The sequence below is a fragment of the Bos mutus genome, chromosome 9 (assembly GCF_027580195.1).
Source record: "Bos mutus isolate GX-2022 chromosome 9, NWIPB_WYAK_1.1, whole genome shotgun sequence".
In the NCBI taxonomy this organism is placed as follows: Eukaryota; Metazoa; Chordata; class Mammalia; order Artiodactyla; family Bovidae; genus Bos; species Bos mutus.
This window is the reverse complement of record NC_091625.1, coordinates 43,623,509-43,645,820: the sequence shown is the minus strand read 5'-3', so window position 1 is coordinate 43,645,820 and position 22,312 is coordinate 43,623,509. Positions and strand designations below refer to the sequence as shown.

Below are 22,312 nucleotides of genomic sequence, written 5' to 3'. Positions count from 1 at the left end.
TTTCTGTCCTTTATCGAGCCTATCTTTGCATGAAATGTTCCCTTGGTATCTCTAATTTTCTTGAAGAGATCTCTAGTCTTTCCCACTCTGTTGTTTTAGCAATGTAAATAAAGGAGGATAAAAAAAAAACTAAAGGAGTAGTAGTGTCATAAGCCAGAGAGATAATTACTTTACAGATTGTATATTCATAAAGTTCTATATAATTCTATATAATTACTAATATTTATGCATGATCAGGTCTACAGTCCACATTGTCTGAAAGACAACTGGTGAGGAAAAGAAAAAGTTTTTTTTTTTTTACATTTAAGAAAGAGAGAAACTTTCCCTTTCAGTCACTATAGTCAGAGTATTAAATAAGATGGTAGCTTACACCCTTCTCAGTTTTCCTGCAATTTGTCTAACAAAGAGGTCCATGTGGCTGCATCTTTAGTGTCTCTCAAAGCAAGCTCAGGTGTGATCACAAAGGTCCCCTCACCAGTGATTGGAGGTTGAATGATGGGAGCAGAAGAGCTCAGGGTTGACTCCCAAGAGCTGTCCCTGGTGACTTGGGGCTTGGTTTTCTGCTCTTGTACACAGAACCATATTCTGCCAAGTTGCCTGCTCCTTGCCTGCTCAATGGTTATATAATCACCATTAGCTTTGTTTTGTGTTGCAAAAGATAGCAATTTAAAATTCTCTTGCATTATGTATTTGTTATTTATGAGCTTAGCAAAGTCATGAGTCTTTCTTTGGGGATTATATGTGCCATCAAAATAAGACCTACATTTTCTCTGCCATTAGATTATAGGAATTTGACACCCTTAGAAGAAAAATGCCAGCAACCAAGAAACTTTTTTCTATTTTGACAACTAAAATCCAACCTTGTTCAACTTGAATATTATAAAGAGATGTGGGGAAAAAGGCCAGGATTTTTAGCAACTCTGAGTGAAAGTGAAAGTTGCTCAGTCATGTCCGAGTCTTTGTGACACCATGGACTATATAGTCCATGGAATTCTCCAGGCCAGAATACTGGAATAGGTAGCTGTTCCCTTCCCCAGGGGATCTTCCCAACCCAGGGATTGAACCCAGGTCTCCCGCGTTGCAGGCGGGTTCTATACCAGCTGAGCTACCAGGGAAGCCCTCAGTGACTCTAAGAGAGATTGATCATGTGCAGTCATTAATCAAACACAAGACTTGTGATAAACCTAAGCCCTTCCTTGAGACCCAGACCAAGGTCCTCAGGGCTTAGGGCAGTGATTCCTGGGTGGTTTTGGTCCGTGGTCCTCTGTTCTTGCTCAGATTGAGACTCTTCTTTCCTCTGGAACCAATACTAATAAAGCCAAACTTGACTGAGCTCAGCCTGGTTCCAGGGGTGGGAGTGAGGGGGGGTTCCAGTGGGGTGCTTCACAGTTTGTTAGTCTTGGGAGGTGATCACAAATGACAAAAGTTGACATTTATTGGTCCTGAGACAGCTTGATTAAATTTCACAAACTCTGCAGCACCGAAAGCCTAGATTTCACAACATGGAATTATAAGGGCAAAAGTCTCCAGGCTCTGTTGGAGAGAAAGCGATCTGCATTCCCAGTGGTCAGATATGAGGGGAACTTGGACAAATATGAGGGGGACTCTCCCACACAGCACATTGGGAGATGGGCCCCAGCTTTCTAGGCGCCATTTAAAACATCTAGTTTAGTGACACACACTGCTCTGGGGTTTCATGGCCACTGGTTTTTTTTTTTTCTTTTCTTGGTTATTTATAGTTGGGTTTATATTCTGTTTCAGAAATGATATTTGAAAAATGGTTTGTTTTATGGAAATAATGAGCTATAGAAAAATGTTCTATTATTTGTTAGTGGCATCTGCGAGTTTACTTGGCAGTGCATTACAATAAATATCTTTCTTGCTTTAAAAATAAAAAATCAAGGGGCCCAGAAAGTTAGAAATCATAGAGACCAGCCAGACCAGGGAGCTTTGTTGTTGTTGTTTCGTCGCTATGTTACATTCAACTCTTTGTGACGTGGACTGTCGCCCACTAGGCTCCTCTGCCCATAGGATTTCCCAGGCAAGAATACTAGAGTGGGTTGCCATTTTCTTCTCCAGGGGTTCTTCGCGACCAGGGATTGAACCTGCACCTCCTGGGTCTCCAGCATTGGCAGGCAGATTCTTTACCACTGAGTCACCAGGGACACCCCCATAGAGTTTTTACAAAAACACTATTAAAAAAGATGATAAACTCTTTTTAAAAGATAAAAAGATTTATTTATTTTTAAAAAATAAAAAAGATAAAATTGAAACTCTTGTGTAACCACTAGATGGCAGCACTTCTGTGTTAAAAGCTATTACCATTTGCTGACACAAAATACTTGGATTAATGATGTAGTATTTTTTATATGTCTTAAACTATCAGGGTGTTTTGGATTTTCAAAACGTGGATGAGCATGCTGCTAAGTCGCTTCAGTCGTGTCCAACTCTGTGCGACCCCATAGACGGCAGCCCACCAGGCTCCCCCGTCCCTGGGATGCTCCAGGCAAGAACACTGGAGTGGGTTGCCATTTCCTTCTCCAATGCATGAAAGTGAAAAGTGAAAGTGAAGTCGCTCAGTCGTGTCCGACTCTTAGCGACCCCATGGACTGCAGCCTACCAGGCTCCTCCGTCCATGGGATTTTCCAGGCAAGAGTACTGGAGTGGGGTGCCATTGCCTTCTCCATGGATGAGCATAGAGAGTTTATTAATTTATCCATCCAACTTGAGGATTTGTGACCATGAAACTCATCTGCAGAGAATTTGAAATCAGTCTCTAAACTGGAAGTTAGATAGGTTCTCTACCCTAAACTCTGCCAATAATTAGTCCTAAGACTGTGAACAGTTAATGTCTCTGGTCATCAATGAGCGCTACTGCAAAATGAGGTTGTTGGATCACTAGATTATCTCTGAGGTAACTTTCAATTCAGATATTCTCATCTCTGTATCATTTTGTAGTTGAGCCTGATAAATACACTAGCTTAAAATACCATGTACATGAGACCTAGAAAGTTATAATGCAGCAAATGTTAACTGACATTCATAGGCATAATTAAAATAGCTGATGCTTATTGAGTACCTCTTATGTAGCAGTACTAGACTAAGTGTTTAGTGAGTGTTACCTAAGTTAATTCTCATGACAATCTGATTATAATCCCCATTTTGCAAATGAGGAAACTGAGGCTGCAAGAAGTTGAGCAACTAGCCAAGATCACGTGGGTAATGGCTAGGCTGGTATGACTGAAATCTGTGTATACATTGCTATATTTTATCTCTCATTCATGTGAGAAAAATACAAATTTGAATACAACATTGCTTTTGGAAAAAAAAAAAAAAAACCCATTCTGTAAATCCAAAATCCTTCATTTTCCAAGGGAAATATATTAGTTTTTTGTTTGTTTTCCGGCAGTGGGATAGATTGGTGTGGTTCTATTGTCACACTGCCATTAGCTGACTCTTGGAGAGCCTCGGCAGAGAAGCCTAACATCAGTTCCATGCACATGGGTAAGCAGCGGGCCCAGAGCCCTGCCAGCCTCGGGGTTTCTCAGAGCCAATGTCTCCTCAAATGTGCCATGAGGGACTGCACCAGGTAATCACTAGGGGCCTTTCCAGGCCTAGAATTATCTGATGGTGTGTCCATAATCTGATACAGGGCCTCATATTAGCAGGATTGCTCCATATATGTTAGCTCCCTACCATTCAGCAATTGCAGCAATGAAATATTAATACTACCACACATTCTACTTAGTCCTGTTTGTTAATAAATTAAAAGTTTCCTCCCTTCCTTTCTGGCCAGCAAACTTATGTAGCCTTATAACCACAGTCTTAATTCAGAGGAGTGGCTCTAATACCTGGTGTTTTCAGCTCTCTCGGCCGCACCTTTTTTTGTTTAAGTTACAGCTCTGAGGCTTATTAGAACACACCAAGAATTCTTTAAGTAGCCACTGGATGGCAGTAGAGCATCAATTTATACACTAGTCACTAAGGCGTTTCCAACTCTGCGACCCCATGAACTGCAGCAAGCCAGGCCTTCCTGTCCTTCACCATCTCCCAAAGTTTGCTCGAAACTCATGTCCATTGAATCGGTGATGCCATCTAACCATCTCATCCTCTGTCACTCCTTCTTCCTCCTGCCCTCAGTCTTTCCCAGCAGCAGGGTCTTTTCCAAAGAATTGGAGCTTCAGCTTTAGCATCAGTCCTTCCAGAGTCTGGTCTTCAGAGTTCTTTTAAGATTGACTGGTTTGATCTCCTTTCTGTCCAGGGGACTCTCAAAAGTCTTCTCCAGGACCATAGTTCTAAAGTAATCAATTCTTCATTGCCCAGCCTTCTTTATGGTCCAATTCTCACATTCATACCCTAGAAAACTTTAGTTTTGTGCCTCATTTGTTTTACATGTACATTATCTCTGAACCATTAGAGATAATGAATTATTAGATAGAGAAACTCATAATGTGCTTTATGTTGGGCTACATATATTAAAATGCTCAAGGAGCAGCTTGATGGAGCTGACCCGATCAGGAAAACCTGAGGTGGATTCATAGGAAACAAAAGCTAAAGTTTCATGGACAACTGGAGCACATGGGGCCCTAGTGCTATATATTTTGAAAAAGTAAGATACTTTGTTTTCTTTTTCAAGAGGGCCCCAAAATTATATTCTCCTCAAGCCTCACAAAGCTTGTATTTGCCTGGAAATAACCATAAATAACTTTTAACTTGGGAAAGGGCAAATAATTGTATTATTATTAATTTTCTACCAACTTAATCTCCAAGGAGAAGCATAGTAGAAAAGTTTTTGTATTCATATATAAATAATATGTATAATATATATTATACATATATATTTTAGAAAACTTATGAATTTTTTTCCTAACTAAAAAAATTTATGACATTTGATTTCACTTGTTTGACTTGATATGAATAGAATGCTAGATTTCTAATTTAAAAACTAGATATGCAACAAGCAACAAAGGTTTACTGTATAGCACAGGGAACTATATTCAGTATCTTGTAATAACCTGTAATGGAAATAATTTTAAAAATAGTATATGTGATGTGTAACTGAATCACCTTTCTGTGCACCTGAAACATTATAAGTCAACTTTACTCCAATAAAATATATATATTAAGGAAAAAAAGCTCCAAAGGCAATATGGCATTTAAAAGCAAACCAAATAAAAAAGGAACAGAAAATAATGGAATAAGTGGGCCAGTATTCCACTTGTTTATGAGTCTGAGTAAAATAAAGTACTTAACACCAAAACTCCCTTCACTCTGGCAGGATAATACCTGTACTAAAAAAAAGAAAGTGCAGATTGCAAAGTAGCCAGTTAGTAGATTTTCCTCTGATAAAACTCCAGACCAGTATGGCAATTTGGGGTGGGGAGGGGGATTTTATTTTGTTTTGTTTTTTAACCCCAGAAATAATGTGCTTAATAAGAGACCAGTGGTGATTATTCAGAAAGGAAGCTCTACTTCCATTTATAAGTCTTAGATTTCTCACCAGGAGGCCATACTTAGCCTTTCTTACAACCACCTGCAGCCTACTCATCAGGAGTTAAACTGAAAATATATCCTTTGGAAAGGAAAAATGAACTTTTCAATTGGTCTTTCTGGTTGCAAACACTTGTTAAGATTTCCTTTTAAGCTAGGGGAACTTGAGTCAACTCATTGGAAAAGACCCTGATGCTGGGAAAGTTTGAGGGCAAGAGGAGAAAGGGGCAACAGAGGATGAGATGATTGAAGGGCATCACTGACTCAATGGACATGAGTTTGAGCAAACTCCCAGAGATAGTGAAGGACAAGGAAGCCTGGCGTGCTGCAGTTCATGGGGTGACAAAGAGTCGGACATGACTTAATGACTGGACAACAACAACAAGGGGGTCTTATCTATGTTTGGCTTTGTCTGTAACTGTTATTAATGATTAAAATATTTTGTCCACATGATGAGCCCCTATGTCTACTAGATCTTAATGTCCTGAGGGTTTGGAGTGGGTTTCCTTACCTTTACTTTGTATGATACATGAAAGGAGATATAAAAATGCTAGCTGAAAGCATGAGAGCTAGATATTATTTAAATTACTTAGGGCCCAGGGCCCCCTTCAGCACGATTCTAGGTATTTTTTGTCTGTGTAATGTTTCATGAAGGTTGCGTTTCAGGAGACAAACTTGTGTAATACGTTTGCTGGGAGTAGAAATTCTGTGCCTGACACTAGAGAGGAACTAGAAAATGCGTCTGGGGTGAGAAGCTCCTAAAGCGGAACTCAGCTTGCAAAACCCTCTGAGCCCACGCACCCTGTGGCCTTTCTTTACCTCCCAACTGAGTCCTGGAGCCAACTTCGAATTAATGATGCCTGTGACCACGTGGTCAGCATCCATGCTTGGATCTTGGTTTAGAAGAAAAGAAATTCAGCCAATGCCTCAAACTCCTCCCCACCAAGGGAGGTCAGAAGTCACTTGCTGTAGCACAACTCTCTGCAGTTAATGGCTTGGGAATTATGAGTGAAGCAAGGACCTTGCCTGGACTACATATGAGGGTCATCCCTTTCCTCAGGCCACAGAGAAGCTAAATCTGCCTCCTGAGATCATGACCCCAAGCATATAGATTGACCCTTGGAGAGCAGGCTAAGTCTTGTTAGTTTATCTCCAAGCCAGGAAAGCAAGCAAACTGCCTGGGTTCAACATGCAGTGAGGCCAGAATCATGAATATTTCTGCTTTGGTAACTCGAATTCAACCATGAATATGTCTTAACTCTACATCTACCAACAGTGTAGCAAGTGTGGGGGACATATTATTAGACAGGGAGGTGAAGTGACACACACTGACATCCGTGTCCACTCCCTCCCCTGCCCCCTTCCTAATAGAGCCCAGCTTGTTCCGGTGCCCACCCTGTGCGCCGTGATGTCCCTCTGGCCCCAGCCTCTGGGGGTAGGTCCTGCGATGGTTTTGCTGTAGACATGAGATATGCAGAGAAGTCTGCTAGGTGGTTTCTAGAGAAGACTTCCTTACTTCTGAGAAAGAGATGCAGGAAGAGATCATCTTTCATCACCTGGAATTATCATGTATCTATACATGATGACCAGAACTGTAGCAGCCACTCAATTCCACAGCAATGGAATAAACTGATTAAATGAACTCAGTCCACCTCTCCTGCTTTATAGTCAGTGATTTATATTTGTGTTTGATTAGGCTTCTGTGAGTTGAAATTTCTATTACTTGCAGGCAAAAGAATCCTATACTACAGGCAGGGGTTGGATCACAAGAAAAATACATAAAAAGAGCACCCTTGCTAGCTTTTAATCACACAATACAGAAGTATCTAGCAGGAAGAGAGAGCTCCATTTTGGATCTCTGCCCACCTCCAACAATACACAGCTTAGGAAGCACATGTAGTTCTAGTTTATCACTTCATCTCTAGATTCATTCAATGGGCACGTATTTTTCTCTTCAAAAAGAAAAAGCCTTAAAAGTGGTAGACTTTCTATACTTTTCTTTTTACTTTTACAATTCATAAAACTTCAGTGGTTGGAATCCATTTTCAAGTCTTGTTACCAAGTCCGAGCTCGTGCTACTCCTTGCACAACAAACAGGCCAATAAATTGAGAGACCAGTGGTTGAAGCAGAAATAGCGACTTTATTTGGAAAGCCAGCAGGCAGAGAAGATATCTGTGTCCCAGAGAGCCATCTTGCCTGGGTTTGGATGCTAGTTTCTTTTATAAAACAAAGAGTAGGGGGTGAGGAGGTAAAGTTTAAAAAGGTAGTAGTTGTTGCAAATATTTCTTGGTTCCAACCAGGAAATATTTCCAGACTCTGGAAGAGGTGTGTTAATTGCTTCATTCTGGCAGTCGTTTATAGGTGGGCCTTGGTGAGGATGTTTCCTGTGAGCTAAATGAGGGTACAGCTCAGGTTTAGGGGGCACGATTCCAAGATATGGACCATCACATATACTTAAAGCTATAGGCAATCTCTTTTTAGTGATTAACTGTAGCAAAAACAGTAGAGAAGGAAATGGCAACCCATTCTAGTATTCTTGCCTGGAAAATCCCATGGACAGAGGAGCCTGGCAGGCTACAGTCCACAGTGTCACGAAGAGTCGGACACAACTGAGAACAAAGACAATAGAAGACAAAAGTTAAAGTAAAAGAAACAGATCCAGTTTGGGGTTAGATTTTATTTTCTTTGTTACAGTCCTAGTGGTCTTCAATTGCTTGCTGCTCTTCTTGGCTTATTTGTGAGCAGAAGCAGCACAAGGGCTGTGATTTAGGGTCAGTGTCCAGTTAATAAAAATAAATTGTGATACAAACGTACATCTGTGGTAAGTCTTTAACACCTTCTCAATCATAAGATACTTTTCAAATGTTATATAATTCTTTGAAGCTAGGTATATTTTTCTATCCCTTTATAAATGCCATCTGTAATTCCTAAGGAGAGATTTTCCTCTAAGGTGAACTTCAGCACTTACTTTCAGAGGGTAGAATTTTTTTTTTTTAAGTCCTTATATATGGCGTGAACGTTGCAGGAAGGAAACTGTTCAGAGTGGTTACTTATGCAGAGAGAAATATCATTGAGCTAAAGAAATTACTTTTTATTTCAGTTCCCTTCAATATTGATTGAATTGTATTTACTCTGTACAAAAATTACTTTTAAACAAAATTGAGAGGAAAGACAAAAATAAATTGTTGCTGTTGAAATACCTTCACATTTTCTGTAACACAAAGAATAATGTTTTCTAAAATAAAGAGGTACAAGATGGATTTCTTAAAATCACTCCCATACATGTCTTCCTTGTTGACATTACCCCATTGATTTATGCCTCCTCATCTCTTTAAAGTGTTAGTGCTTTGCCCTACTTTTTATCCTTGGTTCATTGTATTGATAGAAATTCCGCAAAGGCTTTTATTTCTTCTGTGAAATATTAAAGACTTTAATTTTTAGTTCTCTTCATGAGCCTCCTTCTCCTGGTCCAGTATCTTCTTCTCAGTCTCAGTATATGCTTAAGAAATACATCAACCCTTGTATCAGTTATGATGCTCAACTGCAGGTAACAAAGAACATTCGACTCAAAAAGGCTTAAAGAATGGGACATTTATATGCAATGTAACGAGAACTTTGGAGCTAGGGCAGGTCTAGGATTGGTTAATTCAGCTACTCAACAAAGTACTTGAAGATGCAAATTGCTCTCACATTTCTGCCCCGCTTTCTTCTCCATCTCTTCTCCAAAGGCTAACGCCACTCCTGATCCCAGGACGGCTGTCACATTCATCACATACAGGCATGATACTGGCCTGCAGGGAAGAACTATTACTTTCTGTAAACTGTCTTTTAAGAGAAAGACCTTCTCATGATTCCTTCAACAGATGTCGCTCACATCTAGTGGCCAGAATTGCATCAGATATAGGTGAAGTACAAACACTGGAAAATCGCATGAACGGAGGAGCCTGGTAGGCTACAGTCCATGGGGTCGCATAGAGTCGGACATGACTGAGCGACTACTTAGGTAAACACAAAGACTTTAAGGATCAGGGAGACCTAAATCAATGTGATGGTATCAGCTAGAGAGATAGGTGTGGGCTTATGTCTTGTCAGTTACTGGTGAGGGGACTTTAAGATTAGACCAATCATGACTGACTACCAGGGCAGGAAGCAACTTCCTCTGAAGCACATGGAAAATAGCTATCTGGACAAATCAGGGTTGTTAGCAAAGAAAATGTATGTTGGTCGTGTGACAGTTAGGCTTTGGGTTTGGTTAAGGAAATGAATGGTTTGAGGTTAGGCAACCACCAGTGTCTGCTAAAATACTGCCTTTATTGGTTTCCATTCCTTTTAAATCTAATAAATATTATAATCCTGGGAACAGATTCCTTTGCCTGGAATAGCCTAGATTCTTCCCCTAACTGAGAGGAATTGGTTTTCACTTTATTTCCAGTGTTCAAAAAACATACAAATGCTTTTTTTTTTCCTTAAGAGCAATGACAGCAGAGCAACCAAGCAAGTATAAAATGAATTTGTATTGCTTTCATATCAAAATCTGTCTAGCCATTTCACAATTTACTTACTTACTGTCTGTCTCCAATTTGTTTTCTGCACAGGATTTAAAAGAATTCTATTAGCCACATAGGGAAGTTATCAAAGTTTATTTATAAATGTACTATGAGAATACCAAGTTGTCTACAATTCTGTGTAGATTTTGAAGAATGATTCATTATTTTGACTGATTGGAAATATACAGAGGGAAGTGTGCCTTTAGCTCTTGTGTTTTTAGCGTTCTTGAGAGGTTGTTGTTTCCACTCTTTGCAGAGCTTTGGAGGTAGTGGATGGAGCACATGTGGCTGGAGAGTATGAAGAATTTACACTGCACTGTGGGGAGTCCCAGTTCTTTCACACCACCTGTGAGATGCCTGGCGCTTTACCTACAGAGTCTGGAATCTTTAAAAAGGTAATGCTTCATTTCCAATATTTGACTCCTAGGACTAAACACTTTACTGAATTAAAGCAGTGTAAAATATCACCTGTCTGGTTGAAAAACATAGTTAAAAAGATCATAAATGCATTGGAGAAGGAAATGGCAACCCACTCCAGTATTCTTGCCTGGAGAATCTCAGGGATGGGGGAGCCTAGTGGGCTGCCGTCCATGGGATCGCACAGAGTCGGAAACGACTGAAGCGACTTAGCAGAAGCAGATGGTTAAAAGGTCATTATATATCAAAGCACCGTGATAATAAATCAGGATCAAAGGATGAGTTTGAATCTTTGCTCTTTGCTGCCTTCAGAAGTTCTGCCTGGTTGTCATGGGTGCCTTTTGCTGCCTTTTCCCCTTTATATACCTTTAACTCAAAGATATACAAAGTAAAATGACATCAATATTTGGAAACAGTGACTCTTTCCCATAAAAAGCATTTTATTTACTTACATTTCCTTCCTACTGTAAGGCATTTAGAGTTGTTACCATTCTATCAGCAGTTACATCTTAATATCTAGATGTTTGCATAGAAAGTTCTAACTTAACTATATTGCTTTAAGAGAAGCTTTTAATTGTGTTTCTTTAAAAGAAACTTTATTTTGCTTTAAAAGTTAAGTTCTAACTTAACTATATTGCTTTAAAAGTAGGAGATAAAAGTATATTCTTATTAAACTGCATCCTTTTACCCATGAAAGGACATGGCTTGTGCACTTGCCTGCAAGCAGCAAGATAAAATAGTCTTGACTCACAGTGTGAGAGCTGGTTTAGCTGCCAGACTTTGAAGGCTGTATAATACAGTTCTTGTTACAACTTCTTAGAAGATCACTGAGGGTTAGCAATGAAAGATAGTTCGTCATGAAAGAAATCCCCTCCCCAAAGGAGTTTGTTTAGTAATGCAGTATATTAAAAGTGAAACAATTACTTAGTGCAAGATGAAAAATTTGGAGATTGGATATACAGCGCTGTGAATGTATTTAGGACTACTGGTGTATTTAGGATTAAATGTATTTAGGACTGCTGAGCTGTATATTTTAAATGGTTAAGATAGTAAATTGTATGTATGTGTATTTTACCACAATGAAAAAAATTTAAAAATATCCTTGGTGATGGAAAGCAGTAAGAAAAAAAAGACATGATGATATCATAAGCTCATATTTTACAGTTTATTAGAAAATAAAAGTGGGTAGGGAAATTCAACAGAAAATTCTTTCTAACTCAAAATAGCATAATTTATCAATGAGTACCAGAAGTATAAAATTAAGTTTTATAAAATTGTGAAATGAAAAAATCAAATTTAACTTAAAAAATTAAATAACCGGGCTTACTATAATTTATATGTACTTTCAAATTGGTTTTACATTTTGTTCTTCTTTATAAGAAACAGTTTGTAACTGGAAACAAAACCTGATAAATCCAGTCACTGGCCATGAGTTTTGAGTTCTTTTCTATATTTGTCCCTTAATAATTATAATTCTGCAAGTGTCATGTCATTAAATATCTCATGATATTTACTGAAGTCCAGGAAACAGTTGGTAGCAGCATGTAAAGTTGGGCCAAAAGTAACTTCCCTGAGAGGGATGACTGTGAAGGGTCTGTGGTACTCCCTCCCTTGGTCTACAGTTCAACAGTAGCCGTGTCTTCTTCACGATACTCTCACCCTGTCTAGATATGCTCTCTCAACCCTTGCTTGCTCTCCCAGGATGAAGTCAAGGAGGGCTGACAGGGAGAAGGAGGCCAGGCAGAACACCGCGAAAGGCAGACACCTGGGACCAGAAATGGATGAACTGGGCACCCAGTGTGGGAAGGGAGCCAGGGCAGATAGAAGACAGGCAGGAACTCGAAGAAGGGAGAGCATAGGCAAAGCGTCGTTCTGGCTACAGTGTCTCCACGTGCCGCCTGAAATGGGGTCAGCCAGGCACTGCCTGCATGCTCTACCTGCACCACACCATCCTGCTCAGCGATGGTCAAATGCCCACAAGAGGAAGAACAGGCTTCCAGGTCCACTTCTGGATCTGCGGGTTGTCTCTCCCTCTCCCTCTCTTTCCCCCTCCATCATCCCTCATGGGTCTGACTCTGGATCTTTCTCATCTGCATATTCTATATGGACTGGAAGAAAAGAAGAGGCATAGTGCTCTCTTGCCTACTGATGGTGTTCTCAATTTTATGTCACTTGAGATCATAGCTGAGATGTGTAACTAGACCATTTACAGCAGTGTAGGACAGCTCCATACCACCAGTCTGACCAGTATTACTGAGAAACAGAAATTAGCTCCACGTAGATTCTGGGTAATTCATACCTACTATAAGTGCCAGGGTGCCTCCCATACCTTTCAAAGGATTCTTCTTAGTCTACTCTCTGAAACGAGCCTGGGCATTTCCTACAGGATTCAGCAGATTTACTAGGCAATTGTATCAGCATCACCCTTGGTATCTTTCCCAGGCAGAAGGCCATCAGTTCTTCTTAAGATCCCTGAGTTGATCTAGCTCTCTAAGTTATATCTGTTTATTCAGACAAATGTTTCAGTTTTTTATTTGCACTGAAGTTAAGCCATGTGTCTTCCCCCAAACAATTAAGGTTTATTCATTCTCTTTATGTGTTCCGCACACTCTATGTTATTGTGTTTGTTTACTTATTTAACATGTTAAAATTCCTTAGACATTCTTTAGAGCTGACAATATTGTATTGAATCCTCCAATTGAAAGAAGACATTTGTTCTACATGCTTGTATAAATGGAAACGGTTTTTAAATACTAAGATAATATTGCCTCTCAAACAAATATATACATCAACTAGGAAAAAGGGCTTGTGGGTCCTCAGTCATGTCCAACTCTTTGCAACCCCATGGACTGTAGCCTACCAGGTTCCTCTGTCCATGGAATTTTCCAGGCAAGAATACTGGACTGGGTTGCCATTTCCTAGGTAAAAGAGCACAACCACAAATCAAAGCAGAATATTACTAGAATTTAAATCTTATATGAGAAAAATCACCAAGGATCTTATTTATTTACACAAAACAATTTTTTCCTTTAAACAGCTACATAAAACCTTTAGTCAGCTTTAGAGTAGAAGATGTTTATGTAAAATATTTATATTTTTAACAGACTTTTCATATGAGAGAAAAAAGCATAAGAAAGTGGTATCATTAAGTGAAAACATACACCATTTATGATAATCATATTGAATAATTCTTTCTTTGCATGTAAGAAAGGCTTAACCGTGTATATTAATATATCTTTTTGCTGTATTTTTATACTTCTTATATTTACTACTTAGTTCATTTGTAAATGAAAATGTCTTAATTCTACTACATTCTACTACTTTAATTCTGTAGTAGAATTGTCACATTTTCAATCATTCTGGAGCCAAACTTAAGCAAGTTAAAGGGAATAAACAGATACAGCAATTGTTTGATTAAGGGGAAAAAGCTGTTTTTTTTTTTAACCATTTGGGTATTTTTATTCTGAACTTGGATAAAGTTTCTATTTCCCCTATCCTGTGTGTATGCATGTGTATAGTGTGTGCGTACGTACTTTTTAAAAGAAAAAGTAAGCCCTGCACCCTCAAACCAAAGTAACTATAATCTATAGAGAACAGAAGGAATTTTGCCAAATCAGGGCTGCTCCTCTAGTAGTCATATGTACAGATTTTGATTCTTTTTTTTTTTTTTAATTATTTTTTTCTAAATTTTTAAAAGAAAATCCATCCTGAACCCTCCTCCCTCCTCCCTCCCCATACCATCCCTCTGGGTCATCCCAGTGCACCAGTCCCAAGCATCCAGCATCGTGCATTGAACCTGGACTGGCATCTCGTTTCATACATGACATTTCACATGTTTCAATGCCATTCTCCCAAATCTTCCCACCCTCTCCCTCTCCCACAGAGTCCATAAGCCTGTTCTATACATCAGTGTCTCTTTTGCTGTCTCGTATACAGGGTTACCGTTACCATCTTTCTAAATTCCATATATATGCGTTAGTATACTGTATTGGTGTTTGTCTTTCTGGCTTACTTCACTCTGTATAATAGGCTCCAGTTTCATCCACCTCATTAGAACTGATTCAAATGTATTCTTTTTAATGGCTGAGTAATACTCCATTGTGTATATGTACTACTGCTTTCTTATCCATTCATCTGCTGATGGACATCTAGGTTGCTTCCATGTCCTGGCTATTATAAACAGTGCTGCGATGAACATTGGGGTACACGTGTCTCTTTCCCTTCTGGTTTCCTCAGTGTGTATGCCCAGCAGTGGGATTGCTGGATCATAATGCAGTTCTATTTCCAGTTTTTTAAGGAATCTCCACACTCTTCTCCATAGTGGCTGTACTAGTTTGCATTCCCACCAACAGTGTAAGAGGGTTCCCTTTTCTCCACACCCTCTCCAGCATTTATTATTTGTAGACTTTTGGATCGCAGCCATTCTGACTGGTGTGAAATGGTACCTCATAGTGGTTTTGATTTGCATTTCTCTGATAATGAGTGATGTTGAGCATCTTTTCATGTGTTTGTGAGCCATCTGTATGTCTTCTTTGGAGAAATGTCTATTTATATCTTTGGCCCATTTTTTGATTGGGTCATTTATTTTTCTGGAGTTGAGCTGGAGGAGTTGCTTGTATATTTTTGAGATTAGTTGTTTGTCGGTTGCTTCCTTTGCTATTATTTTCTCCCATTCTGAAGGCTGTCTTTTCACCTTGCTAATAGTTTCCTTTGATGTGCAGAAGCTTTTAAGTTTAATTAGGTCCCATTTGTTTATTTTTGCTTTTATTTCCAATATTCTGGGAGGTGGGTCATAGAGGATCCTGCTGTGATGTATGTCAGAGAGTGTTTTGCCTATGTTCTCCTCTAGGAGTTTTATAGTTTCTGGTCTTACATTTAGATCTTTAATCCATTTGGAGTTTATTTTTGTATATGGTGTTAGAAAGTGTTCTAGTTTCATTCTTTTACAAGTGGTTGACCAGATTTCCCAGCACCACTTGTTAAAGAGATTGTCTTTAATCCATTGTATATTCTTGCCTCCTTTGTCAAAGATAAGGTGTCCATATGTGCGTGGATTTATCTCTGGGCTTTCTATTTTGTTCCATTGATCTATATTTCTGTCTTTGTGCCAGTACCATACTGTCTTGATAACTGTGGCTTTGTAGTAGAGCCTGAAGTCAGGTAGGTTGATTCCTCCAGTTCCATTTTTCTTTCTCAAGATCGCTTTGGCTATTCGAGGTTTTTTGTATTTCCATACAAATTGTGAAATTATTTGTTCTAGCTCTTTGAAGAATACTGTTGGCAGCTTGATAGGGATTGCATTGAATCTATAAATTGCTTTGGGTAGTATACTCATTTTCATTATATTGATTCTTCCAATCCATGAACATGGTATATTTCTCTATCTATTAGTGTCCTCTTTGATTTCTTTCACCAGTGTTTTATAGTTTTCTATATATAGGTCTTTAGTTTCTTTAGGTAGATATATTCCTAAGTATTTTATTCTTTTCGTTGCAATGGTGAATGGAATTGTTTCTTTAATTTCTCTTTCTGTTTTCTCATTATTAGTGTATAGGAATGCAAGGGATTTCTGTGTGTTGATTTTATATCCTGCAATTTTACTATAATCATTGATTAATTCTAGTAATTTTCTGGTGGAGTCTTTAGGGTTTTCTATGTAGAGGATCATGTCATCTGCAAATAGAGTTTTACTTCTTCTTTTCCAATTTGGATTCCTTTTATTTTTTTTTCTGCTCTGATTGCTGTGGCCAAAACTTCCAAAACTATGTTGAATAGTAATGGTGAAAGTGGGCACCCTTGTTTTGTTCCTGACTTTAGAGGAAATGCTTTCAATTTTTCACCATTGAGGATAATGTTTGCTGTGGGTTTGTCATATATAGCTTTTATTATGTTGAGGTATGTTCCTTCTATTCCTGCTTTCTGGAGAGTTTTTATCATAAATGGGTGTTGAATTTTGTCAAAGGCTTTCTCTGCATCTATTGAGATAATCATATGGTTTTTGTTTTTCAATTTGTTAATGTGGTGTATTACATTGATTGATTTGCGGATATTGAAGAATCCTTGCATCCTTGGGATAAAGCCCACTTGGTCATGGTGTATGATCTTTTTAATGTGTTGTTGGATTCTGATTGCTAGAATTTTGTTTAGGATTTTTGCATCTATGTTCATCAGTGATATTGGCCTGTAGTTTTCTTTTTTTGTGGGATCTTTGTCAGGTTTTGGTATTAGGGTGATGGTGGCCTCATAGAATGAGTTTGGAAGTTTACCTTCCTCTGCAATTTTCTGGAAGAGTTTGAGCAGGATAGGTGTTAGCTCTTCTCTAAATTTTTGGTAGAATTCAGCTGTGAAGCCGTCTGGACCTGGGCTTTTGTTTGCTGGAATATTTCTGATTACAGTTTCAATTTCCGTGCTTGTGATGGGTCTGTTAAGGTTTTCTATTTCTTCCTGGTCGAGTTTTGGAAAGTTGTACTTTTCTAAGAATTTGTCCATTTCTTCCTCGTTGTCCATTTTATTGGCATATAATTGTTGATAATAGTCTCTTATGATCCTTTGTATTTCTGTGTTGTCTGTTGTGATCTCTCCATTTTCGTTTCTAATTTTATTGATTTGATTTTTTCTCCTTTGTTTCTTGATGAGTCTGGCTAATGGTTTATCAATTTTATTTATCCTTTCAAAGAACCAGCTTTTGGCTTTGTTGATTTTTGTTATGGTCTCTTTTGTTTCTTTTGCATTTATTTCTGCTCTAATTTTTAAGATTTCTTTCCTTCTACTAACCCTGGGGTTCTTCATTTCTTCCTTTTCTAGTTGCTTTAGGTGTAGAGTTAGGTTATTTATTTGACTTTTTTCTTGTTTCTTGAGGTATGCCTGTATTGCTATGAACTTTCCCCTTAGGACTGCTTTTACTGTGTCCCACAGGTTTTGGGTTGTTGTGTTTTCATTTTCATTCGTTTCTATGCAAATTTTGATTTCTTTTTTGATTTCTTCTGTGATTTGTTGGTTATTCAGCAGTGTGTTGTTCATCCTCCATATGTTGGAATTTTTAATAGTTTTTCTCCTGTAATTGAGATCTAATCTTACTGCGTTGTGGTCAGAAAAGATGCTTGGAATGATTTCTATTTTTTTGAATTTACCAAGGCTAGATTTATGGCCCAGGATGTGATCTATCCTGGAGAAGGTTCCATGTGCGCTTGAGAAAAAGGTGAAATTCATTGTTTTGGGATGAAATGTCCTATAGATATCAATTAGGTCTAACTGGTCTATTGTATCATTTAAAGTTTGTGTTTCCTTGTTAATTTTCTGTTTAGTTGATCTATCCATAGGTGTGAGTGGGGTATTAAAGTCTCCCACTATTATTGTGTTATTGTTAATTTCTCCTTTCATACTTGTTAGCATTTGTCTTACATACTGCGTGCTCCCATGTTGGGTGCATATATATTTATAATTGTTATATCTTCTTCTTGGATTGATCCTTTGATCATTATGTAGTGACCTTCTTTGTCTCTTTTCACAGCCTTTGTTTTAAAGTCTATTTTATCTGATATGAGTATTTTGACTCCTGCTTTCTTTTGGTCCCTATTTGCATGGAAAATCTTTTTCCAGCCCTTCACTTTCAGTCTGTATGTGTCCCCTGTTTTGAGGTGGGTCTCCTGTAGACAACATATGTAGGGGTCTTGTTTTTGTATCCATTCAGCCAGTCTTTGTCTTTTGGTTGGGGCATTCAACCCATTTACGTTTAAGGTAATTACTGATAAGTATGATCCCGTTGCCATTTACTTTATTGTTTGGGGTTCAAATTTATACACCATTTTTGTGTTTCCTGTCTAGAGAATATCCTTTAGTATTTGTTGGAGACCTGGTTTGGTGGTGCAGAATTCTCTCAGCTTTTGCTTGTCTGAGAAGCTTTTGATTTCTCCTTCATACTTGAATGAAATCCTTGCTGGGTACAATAATCTGGGCTGTAGGTTATTTTCTTTCGTCATTTTAAGTATGTCTTGCCATTCCCTCCTGGCTTGAAGAGTTTCTATTGAAAGATCAGCTGTTATCCTTATGGGAATTCCCTTGTGTGTTATTTGTTGTTTTTCCCTTGCTGCTTTTAATATTTGTTCTTTGTGCTTGATCTTTGTTAATTTGATTAATATGTGTCTTGGGGTGTTTCGCTTTTGGGTTTATCCTGTTTGGGATTCTCTGGGTTTCTTGGACTTGGGTGATTATTTCCTTCCCCAATTTAGGGAAGTTTTCAACTATTATCTCCTCAAGTATTTTCTCATGGTCTTTCTTTTTGTCTTCTTCTTCTGGAACCCCTATGATTCAATGTTGTAGCGTTTAATATTGTCCTGGAGGTCTCTGAGATTGTCCTCATTTCTTTTAATTCGTTTTTCTTTTATCCTCTCTGATTCATGTATTTCTACCATTCTATCTTCTAATTCACTAATCCTATCTTCTGCCTCTGTTATTCTACTATTTGTTGCCTCCAGAGTGTTTTTAATTTCATTTATTGCATTATTCATTATATATTGACTCTTTTTTATTTCTTCTAGGTCCTTGTTAAACCTTTCTTGCATCTTCTCAATCCTTGTCTCCAAGCTATTTATCTGTGATTCCATTTTAATTTCAAGATTTTGGATCAATTTCACTATCATTGTTTGGAATTCTTTATCAGGTAGATTCCTATCTCTTCCTCTTTTTGTTTGGTTTGGTGGGCATTTATCCTGTTCCTTTATCTGCTGGGTATTCCTCTGTCTCTTCATCTTGTTTAAATTGCTGAGTTTGGGGTGTCCTTTCTGTATTCTGGCAGTTTGTGGAGTTCTCTTTATTGTGGCTTTTCCTCACTGTGTGTGGGTTTGTACAGGTGGCTTGTCAAGGTTTCCTGGTTAGGGAAGCTTGTGTCGGTGTTCTGATGGGTGGAGCTGTATTTCTTCTCTTTGTTCAGTCGCGCTGTGGGGAGGGAGGGAGGGATGCTGCAAACAAATAACACTGGCGTGCGCTCGCAGTGCCTCAGCCACACTGGGTCTGCCCCCGCTCACAGCGCGTGTAGCCTCCCTGCCCACACTGCTCGGGCTCTAGGTTGTTCCGCCGGGAACAATCTGAGGCTGGCCCTGGGTTGCATGTACCTCCCAGGTCCAAGCCGCTCAGGTTCAGGTACTCGGGTAGTCCACAGAGGCGCAGATTCACTTGGGCCTGAGTTTTGTGCTCTTCCCAGGTCCGAGCAGCTCAAGTGATGAGGTGTTTGGCAAGCGCCAATGCTGCGACTTATCGCCTCCCCGCCACTCGGTTATCTGGGTGTAAAACCAGCGCACCTTCTCAGGCAGATGTTAACCGTCCAGACCCCCAAAAAGTTTTAGTTAGCAAAGAAGCCTGCTTACAGTTTTATAGATAATGTCTCTCTGGGGCTGCGATTGCCCCCTTCCGGCTCTGGCTGCCTATCACCGGAGGGGGAAGGTCTGCAGCCGGCTATCTCTGATCAATTCTTTGTTCCGTGCGCGGGCCTGGCGGTGTCTTAGGTTGGGGCTGGCTTTTCGCGTGGTAGATATCCCACAGTCTGGTTTGCTAGCCCAAATTATTTCGCTCAGATGGTGCTCAGGGTATTCAGGCCAGATTCTTACTCTAAGCGATGCAGCCCGCGCTGCGCCTCCCTGCCCAGCCCCCGCTTGCTAATGGCGCGTGCAGGCGTCTGCGCTGCTTCTCCGCTGGGGGAGTTACCGTAGGACTCGCAATCTTCAAGTTTTAATTGTTTATTTATTTTTTCTTCCTGTTATGTTGCCCTCTGTGCTTCCAAAGCTCGGCACAGATTCGGCAGTGAGAAGGTTTCCTGGTGTTTGGAAACTTCTCTCTTTTTAAGACTCCCTTCCGGGATGGAACTCCGTCCCTCCCTCTTTTGTCTCTTTTTTTGTCTTTTATATTTTTTCCTACCTCCTTTTGAAGAGTTGGATTGCTTTTCTGGGTGCCTGATGTCCTCTGCCGGCATTCAGAAGTTGTTTTGTGGAATTTACTCGACGTTTAAATGCTCTTTTAATGAATTTGTGGGGGAGAAAGTGTTCTCCCCGTCCTACTCCTCCGCCATCTTGGCTCCTCCCCTCCAGATTTTGATTCTTATCTATGCTTCTCTGAGCCATCATTCAGGAGACTTCTGTGAATCTTTCATCTCACTCTTGCGATTGGGATGCTCCCAAATCATCCAAAACAGACAAATATCTGCTTTAGTCTCAAGTATCTCAGAGGTGTTTCTACCACCATCACTTTTGACAGCTTTTTCATCACCCAGTTAATCTTATAATTGTCAAGGTGGAGTGTTTTCCAGCTTCCAGCCTGGTTATTCTAGTTTAGTCAATACGGATAACAATTCAGTTCAACAAGCATTTGTTCAGGTAGTAAAGAGGACAGAACATTTCCTAACATGTTCATTTACCATGTTCCTCAGGTAGCTGACCACATGGAGAGGCAAGGTCCCATTTCTCTTTCCAACCCCATCATTTCTCCTTTTTCTCTCTCTCCCTAGCTGTTCTACATGGCCAACCAATTTTCCTCTGGATGGCCAATCCCCAGATTTAACTCATTTCTTAGGCTGGACCAAGTTCAAAATATGAATTACTTAAGAGGCCTCCCACAATGTAGGAGACCCTGGTTCGATTCCTGGGTCAGGAAGATCGTCTGGAGAAGGGATAAGCTACCCACTCCAGTGTTCTTGGGCTTCCCTTGAGGCTCAGCTGGTAAAGAATCCACCTGCAATGAAGGAGACCTGGGTTCAATCCCTGGGTTGGGAATATCCCCTGGAGAAGGGAAAGGCTACCCACTCCAGTCTTCTGGCCTGGAGAATTCCATGGACTGTATAGTCCATGGGGTTGCAAAGAGTCTGACACCACGGAGCGACTTTCACTTTCCCACTTTAAGAGGGCTCAGACTTGTCCACCCAGCCCAATCCCCTGGCACCCAGTGTTGGGTCTTCTCCACTATTGGGCTGGCCTGGGACACAGTGCACTTACATTGGTCACTTGGCTCCTACACTTTGGCTTTGATCACCCAGGTTACTAATCCCACCCAGAGGCCTTCTGAAGTTATCTTGCAAGATGTAAGACCTTTGAAATCCTGAGTTCCAACTCCCTAATGCTAGTCCTGAGAATGAGGTATTTACTTACTAAGTCCTTCCCAATAATGACTTCCTTGAAGGACTTATGAGTATCATCTATCCCTTCCAAAACTGCATTTGACACTCCTGGTGGCACTTCATCTTACCTGCATGTGTGATTAGAGATTGCTGGGTCTTAGAATTACCTTGTCCCAGATCTCTGCTTATATCGTCTGTCAGATCTTGATGTCATTTTACCCACCCCACCCCGGGACCCTGTCCGTACTGGCTGCATGCAGAATTCTTCCTGTGCTCTGTAAGTACTATCCTAAAAGGCTAAATATAGTGTTAGGAAGGACTTCCCTGGAGGCCCAATGGTTAAGACTCAACACATCCAGTGCAGGGGTACAAGTTTGATCCCTGGTTGGGGAACTAAAATACTGCATGCCATGTGGCCAAAAATACATATATATATGTGTGTGTGTGTGTGTGTATATATATATATATATATATATATATATATATATACTGGTAGCAAAAAAATTCAACATAGAGAGCGATGTGTACAGTATGTTACATTTTGTGTAAAAGGGGAATTGGAATATACATATATATCATTGTAGATGCATTAAGAAATTATAAAAGGATATATGAAAAACTAGTGATAATTACTTAATAGAGGCAGGGGGAAAGAACAGATGGGATGCAGGTGGGAGACAGACGTCCTACTGTGTTGTTTCTCATATTTTGAATTTTGAACCATTTGAAAGTATTGCCTATTCAAAATTTTTTGAT

At 39.5% G+C, this 22,312-nt stretch overlaps 1 protein-coding gene across 1 annotated transcript in view; it reads left to right on the top strand.

The window, feature by feature from the left end:
• Positions 1–22,312, top strand: part of CRYBG1 (crystallin beta-gamma domain containing 1) — a 234,796-nt gene that overhangs the window by 90,828 nt on the left and 121,656 nt on the right. Inside the window, exon 2 of the mRNA XM_070376526.1 lies at positions 10,295–10,433. Within this exon, the coding sequence (XP_070232627.1) occupies positions 10,295–10,433 (139 nt within the window). The remainder of the gene's footprint in view (positions 1–10,294; positions 10,434–22,312) is intronic.